This window comes from Sinocyclocheilus rhinocerous, unplaced genomic scaffold (assembly GCF_001515625.1).
Source record: "Sinocyclocheilus rhinocerous isolate Xijiao unplaced genomic scaffold, SAMN03320098_v1.1 scaffold721, whole genome shotgun sequence".
Classification (NCBI taxonomy): domain Eukaryota; kingdom Metazoa; phylum Chordata; class Actinopteri; order Cypriniformes; family Cyprinidae; genus Sinocyclocheilus; species Sinocyclocheilus rhinocerous.
Window position 1 is genome coordinate 414,260 of NW_015656165.1, and position 7,817 is coordinate 422,076.

The following is a 7,817-nucleotide window of genomic DNA, read 5'->3' on the forward strand; positions in this document are numbered from 1 at the left end:
TTAACTACTATGTACTTACATTTAAATTAATAATTTGGTACAATGCACTTATTGTGTACATACATGTTTTAACATTGTACTTCTATTTGAAAAATATCTGCATGTAATTACATCTGTAATTAATTTCTGTAATTACATTTATAGTTAAGGGGACCCATCCCTTACACCTTAACCCACCCTTAAACCTACCCATACCACCAAACCTGTCCCTAACCTTACCCGTTTCCCACCTCAATAGCAGCAAAAGTGTTTTGCAATACAATATGAACACAGTAAGTACATTGTACTTATTTTTTGATGTAAGTACATAGTAGTTCAGGCCACCATTAATATAAAGTGGGACCAAATGTTGTTTGGAAAGTTTGCTGCAGAAGTTCCCACAAATGTGTTGCACTTGTAGGTTGCTTTGTTTTCACCTTTCTGTCCAGTTCACCTAAGGTTGGCAGCACTAGATCCAGCAAAAAGCCCGCTTACACTTCCATGTCTGATGTCACACAATGAGAGCTTACTTTACTTGCGGCATAAAAAAACACTGCGTGATGAACCAAAGATTGGTCCATAAGACCCTCTACCAGTCTTAACTATTCTACCGGTGGTACATCATGGCATAGACAAGCCTCTTTTTCCTATTTAGAACATGGAGGTGTTCTAAAATGTTTCACTGGTAGTGCATATATTGTGCATACTTAGTTTCAATTGCTTCCTACACCTCATGTTCCAACAAGAAACTTTTTGAAATTGAAGATGTATGTACAGCAGTGTCAGTGTATTAGCAAGAATCTTACCTTGTCTGCAACCACACCTTTTCTCTTAGCAGGGTCTGCAAATAGACCTGTTACATAAACACATCACATAAGGTTTACATTACTATCTGGATTTTGTGGCATCATTAGAGCATTTGTATTTTTTCTAATCTTAATTCTATCAAACAATTATATATATATTATTTTAGAGTGGATGTGAACAGAAGGGCCGACCTAGCACAGCTTTGGCGGTGCCCTCGTGCAAGGACCAGGCAAGAGACAGAGCCTCCATGAACTTCTCCTGCTTCAACAGATAGTCCACACGCTGCAGGACATCAGAGCTCCCATTACTATCAGATTCGCTATTACTAATCAGATATAACATCAGTGATGTGTTACAAAATGATGCCTTACCTCACGCCAGTTCCTCAGGGTCATGATGTGCACAGACTACAAAGAAGAAGAAAAAATTGATTAATTAACAAATCTGAAACGGGGTTGAACAAGGCTGGCCTGATGACCCAGAGCAGTCCCAAGAGAATTTTGAGCCAGATGATAGAACTGTCATTTTATCATTTGAATGTTGCTGCTCTTTAATTGCTCATCACATAAATGTGTTTTTCTTTAAATCTTTCTAAATTAAACATTTGGTTTTCCATATTAAACTGAACATTCAGTACGTTTACATGGACAACAATACTCCGATTTTAATACGATTGTCACGTGGTGACGTAATGACGTGTGCCATTAATCGAATATTCTAAAAGCAACTCATGTAAACACCTTAATCGTAATATTGTCTTATTCAGAATAAAGTACATAATTGGATTACTGATGTCCATGTAAACGTAGTCAGTGTTACTGCAAATTGTGCCGATTTCAAGTGATACTTTTTGAGGGGGAAAGAACAGAATAAAAGAATAAGATAAGTTATTTTAAACTATAATAATATTTCACAATATTATTGTTGTAACACATTTATGATCAAATAAATGCAGTCTTGCTGAGAGGTCGACCGATTGATCTTGCTGATTAATCAGCACTGATAGTCCATTTGCTGGAACTATCGGTTATCGACATAAATCCATACTGTTAGTTTTTACAGGTTGTGTCCGTTGCTGGAGTGGCTGAGAAGGTCCGCGGTCATTATACAGTACGAGAGCAGCCTCACTGAGGCCTTGTGCTGTCTGTTTTGACACACGAGAAGACGAAAAACAGACAACGAAATGGTGTGTATATAGTTTACTATAGTGCATGTTTTCGTATCATAAAGCAATTCAGTTGTTGACTAGATGCTGCATTAGTAGAGAAAGAACAACAGTATGTTTGCCATCAAGGCTGAGAGGACATTTTTAGTACCTCAAGCGATTAAAACAGTGTGACCAAAACACATGCAAGTCTGACCCAAATGTTTAATGCCACGATTGTTACCATCTATTTGCATTAGTTTATGTCCAGCTGGTCACATTAATGTATTTGTTAGCCAGCGAAGTTGCATATTTAAAGCTGTGATGTGAGAAAGCAAACTGATATGTTCATGCAACTGACAGAAATCCTGCCGCGCCACTCACATAGTTTTACATAGTTCACATAGTTTTTTAAATTACATTAGAGTTGTTCCAATTCGTTGTTAATGTGCACAATGACTTCACCCTAGGCTGGAAGATGATGTATTGTGCATTTTTTTTGTCGTTCTGTGGCTCCAATAACGTCTGTATGCTTCATATAGAGAGCTGTAATATAGATTGCGCTTTCTCTTTCCGTGCTTTCTGTTTTCAAACACCGAATTTCAAACTCATCAGTGCCACTTTGTTCATTTTTGAAGTAAAATTTTGCCTGTTTGGTGAATAAACTGTTTTGGACTGCCGCTTGAATTGATTGTGAGTTACAAAATGTGTTGGGTGTGTGATACCTGTGAGCTGTCAGACGTGACACACCGCTGCACTTTTTGCCCGGTGTGTGACTGCCATATTTTGTTATTCTGATTAGATAATCATCAAGTGTTCTAAAATTTAAGCAAATAAGCGTGACAGTATACATACAATATACATATTGTATGTAATTTCTTAAACGTCATGCTTAAATACCTTTAAGCATGACTGTTTGGATTTATATGAAATCGTAACACTTTACAATAAGATTCCATTTGTAACATTAACTTTAATAAAGCTGTAGAAGTATTGTTCATTGTTAGAGAGTGTTAATTTCAACATTTACTAATGCATTTTTAAATGTTAAAGTTACATCTGTTAACATCAGTTAATTAACTATGAACTAACATTAATGATCAATGTTTAATTAATATTTAATATGAATATTTGTATTCCATATGAAAAGTATGGTTCAGTGCTATTTGTGTGTGTGTGTGTATGTGTGAGCATTTCAGCATTATTTTAGTTTTCATGAAGTATCCATTTTAAAAACTATCAGGTGATTAATCGGTTATCGGACATTGTGGTCCAACCTAGCTAATGGTCTCTGTAAAATCAGTCGATCTCTACATAAGAGACTTTCAAAAATATTAAACACTTTACTGACCACAAACTTTTGAACTATAATAATAATAATAATATATTTTTTTTTATTGGCACCCTAAAACATTTATTATATTTAGAATGGACCAGTGAAAATGTACAAAGCCCTGTGAGGTATATGTTTTCGCCATTAAAGGGGTCATATGATGCGATTTCAAGTTTTCCTTTCTCTTTGGAGTGTTACAAGCTCTTGGTGCATAAAGAAGATCTGTAAAGTTGCAAAGACTAAAGTCTCAAATCCAAAGAGATATTCTTTATAAATTTTAAAACAGCATCATATGACCCCTTTAAATGTATTGATAGAGCATACAATTAGAATAATTCATAAAACTGAGGTCACATTAGATGTTTATTCAAGCACTGGTTGAGTTATTAAATAAGCAGCACTTGGGGAAAATGATACAGGCCACAGGAATTAATGTGACCTCCCAGAGCTGGCCCACTATCACTTCTAATGGATGACCCACAGGCAGTTCTTTCTCACCCTTCTTCCAGCTGCCCCTCTCTCCTTCATTTCTCTCCCCTTCCCTCCCTCTGGCTGCAGGTAAGAGGAAGTTCAGTGAGGACATCACGGAGAGCAGACCTCAATGAATATTCAGGGTATGCGTGATGTGTGATTAGCATAATAGCACTTGAGTGTGCCATAGCTCAGTCAGAGGGGCGCTGGAGGAGTCAGCCAAACTTACAGCTGAACACAAGCCACCCAACATGTGCTACCAGTTTGAGAGTTTACAAGATACCCTTGCAAATCTCATATATTCACCCTTATAAATGTTAAAAAAGAAGACTATTTATTGGATATTTCTGCTGTAGAGTAAAAAGAATAAAGCTACAGTGCATTTTCACAACCAGTAAAGGTCTATGAATTACTAAACTCCAGTCTCTTTGACAGGGCAGATGTTGTGGATCAAGCTAAGCAGGGACAACACATGGAGTGACATGGCGACTAGCGTAATTCCTGAAAATCTAGTTCAAATCAAAAGATTTAAAGGAATAGTTCACCTTTTTTTTCTTCATGGCAACAGACGTTTGAAGAAATTCAGCATTACATCACTTGCAGTGAATGGGAATGAGAGTTCAAACAGCTGATAAAAACATCACAATAATCCACACGGCTCCAGTCCATCATTTAATGCTTTTTGAAGTGATAAGATGTGCTTGTAAGATATGTTTTAAATTTTTATCTTAAACCATTACTTTGACTAAAATACGAGTCCTCTATTCATACTTTTGCTTTCTCCAGTGAAAATGTTTTCTTGTCTTAATCAGGAGAGAAATATGCACAGATCAAGCGCTGTTTACAAGCAAAAACAGGCCAAAATAGTTCTAAACAAATATGCCAGTGGAATTTGATGTGAGAGGACAACAGAGGATGGACTTTTTCACTGGTCGTTTTTTAAGTGTTATTATGGATTAGTGGCTCATATTTTGGGCAGAAGCAACAGTTTGAAGTTAAAACTTTTTTTTTTCTCTTTCTTACAAACACAGCTTTTCGCTTCACAAGACATTCATTGATGGACTGGAGTCATGTGGATTACATGTGGGTTACTGTGATGTTTTTATCGTCTGTCTGACAGCAAAAGATCCACTGGTTAGTAAGTGATGTAATGCTAAATTTCTCCAAATCTGTTCTGATGAAGAAACAAATTCACCTACATCTTGGATAGCATGAAGGTGAGTATATTTTTAGCTAATTTTAATTTTGGGAAAAAAAGGGTTAAAAAGTAACCAACATGACCGGGAATTGGAGAGAGAAGTCACCCCTCTTCCATTTTCAAGATGATCAAAAACATACTCGCTCAGTAAACTTTCAGAATTACAACCCCTTACTGTAGCTCTAGTCCTTGCATTGCCGTAGGCTCTTATGAGGAAAAGAAATGTGACATGCTGACTGCTGGGACTGTGCCAAATTCTGTAGCGCCCTTATTTTTGCAATTTTGTCAAAATTAGATACAGATTCGGAGTTAAGTGCACAAATTTGTTTAATGACGTAGCTGCCCACAGCACCATGTACTCTCATTTTAAAAAGAACATTATTAACCAGAATTTCATTTTGTTCCAAGCAGTTTCCATTTGGAAAGGAGGTCACAGAACACCACAGCCGAAACATAAAAACTACAGTTCTGCTCAAAATCGCCTCAAAACAAACAAGCATTTAATTTTCTATCCCTGGATGATACAATTAAAATTATGTAATCAAATATTCCAGAAATTATGATTGACCACATATCAAATTGCATTTTTGGCACTGGAATATGATTAGTTGTGATTACCAGTTATAAGAAATACAACAGAAGGACTTTGCTACTTACTAGGGTTGGGCGATGTCTACCAAATTTGCATCGGACGATGTCTACAGTGAAACATTGAGATGGACGATGACATCGGGGGCCGGGCGTGCCCGAAGCGTGAAACAAATAACACATGATATGGAGCCACTAAAAGGTTAGCCGCTTGCTAGCGGTAGCCTGTTGCATACAACTTTCCCCTGTTGGGGAAGTCATGGCCTAATGGTTAGAGAGTCGGACTCGAAACCCAAAGGTTACAGGTTCGAGTCTCGTACCGGCAGGGATTGTAGGTGAGGGGAGTGAATGTACAGCGCTCTCTCCCACCTTCCATACAACGACTGAGGCACTGTGTGCACTTTGGATGGGATAAATGCAGAGCACTAATTCTGAGTATGGGTCACCATATTTGGCCACATGTCGTGACGTCACTTTTTTTTTTTACAGAACATGAAAGTTCACTTACCACATTCACAGAGTAAGGAGAAATGTCTGATAGGACGATGGCGAATGATTTGCAGATCCTGAGCACCAATGACAAACATCTAATCTTGTCAAATGTGTGATAAGTACTGCCGCTCCATAGTATAGAGTCCTTGTGATTGTAAGTAAAATGAGAGCGCGCAATCGAAAGCGGTTTCAATAGCGGCTCCCTGATGCCCGCAATTTATATACAATCGCCTATACTTACCAAACAATATAATTGCGAGAAAAAGTATTGAAATATTTTTTTTATCCTCCCATCTCGTAGGCTGTTTATTCCCTTTAGGGTTTCCGTAGACTTGTAGACAGTACACTTAATTTCCTTTCCGAACACGGAACTGGGATGCGGTGGATTGCGGGAGAGGGGGTGGTGGGGGGTTATCACGATGTCAGCTTAACATCGTGATGTCTGTCAGCCATCGGCGATGGACGATGGCATCGTCTGTCGGCCCAACCCTAGCTACTACCAGAGTTTTTATACCAGAAGCTCACATAGCACTGAAATTTTTGCAAAGATACAGAAGGCGGAAATGTATAGAATCCATTTTTATGTGCTCTTTTGTGCTTGTGTTCAGTGTTATCATGTATGGCTTTACCTTTGTTCCCAGGTACATAATCTGACCTGCATAGCTGCAAACAGACTGGTAGCATGTCTTCTCTCCAACTAGAGCCTGAAGATGCACAGAGGAATAGTGATTCAATATCTCTATATGCCAAACACTTTCTAGAGCTCCTCTACATCTCATAAATTGACCATTGGGCTCTTCATGTGTTTATATAATGTTTAGACAAAAGACCTTAGCATTGACTCTTGAATCTGGTCTAAGGCATATTGTGTATCAGATGTAAATTATATACAGGCTGGCCTCGATTGACTCCTCCTGTCTACATGAATAGTTCTAGGCCAGAATAAATACAGCAGTAGGGTTCTGGAAGTAAAAATCCCATACATTTTCTTCATACATAAATTATTCTATAATAGAGATTTTTGGTGTATCATAGATATTTGTTTTTTATTTATTTATTTATTACCTTTTCAAGACAGACCTACCATGCACTCTGAGATTGTTAAATAGGAGTATACATGCTTCTGTAAAATCTACAAGTCACTGGGATTTTACAGAATGATAATTTCCCTTAAAAATCATGCTTAATAGCAGAATGCAATGTACTGTCATTTTTTATCAGTGCTATTTTTGTATTATTTATATATTATTATGGTGTCTATTAATATTTTGATGAAGCTTTAATTTTATTTTATTTTTTTGTCATTTTAATACTTCAGGTTAAACTTATTGCCAAGGCAACATTTCTAATTTCCATTTTTTTTTTTTTAAGTTTAACTTAAATTAAGTTTAAGTTTTTCGTTTTAATAATAACAACACTATTTGATTGGATGACACCTTTTGCATACTTAGTTGTTTAAATATACTTTAAGTAAGATGTTTTCAAAACACTTTTAATACATAAAATATTGCAATATTATAATGTATCTTAGCTGTAGTGGTTCATTGCTACTCATCAATTTGGCTGATTTAAAGGGGTCCTATTATGCTTTTTCATTTTTTTAATTTTAGTCAGTGTGTAGCGTGTATGTTTGGGCATAAAAAAGATCTGGAAAGTTACAAATCTCAAAGTCCACTCCAAAGGGAGATATTTCGTTTTTTTTAAATCCCTTTTCAAGAACTACAACGAACGGCTCGTTTGGACTACAGCGTTGGTTTCCGGGCTTTGTGATATCACAAAGCGGCTCATTGGAATATCATTACAAA

The 7,817-nt window shown here is 36.8% G+C and overlaps 1 protein-coding gene across 1 annotated transcript in view; it reads right to left on the reverse strand.

The window, feature by feature from the left end:
• Window positions 1-7,817, reverse strand: part of vps8 (VPS8 subunit of CORVET complex) — a 122,132-nt gene that overhangs the window by 96,021 nt on the left and 18,294 nt on the right. The window contains exons 15-18 of the mRNA XM_016527229.1: window positions 6,642-6,716; window positions 1,158-1,193; window positions 978-1,068; window positions 786-832 (exon numbers count right to left, since the gene is read on the reverse strand). Coding sequence (XP_016382715.1) covers window positions 786-832; window positions 978-1,068; window positions 1,158-1,193; window positions 6,642-6,716 — 249 coding nt within the window. The remainder of the gene's footprint in view (window positions 1-785; window positions 833-977; window positions 1,069-1,157; window positions 1,194-6,641; window positions 6,717-7,817) is intronic.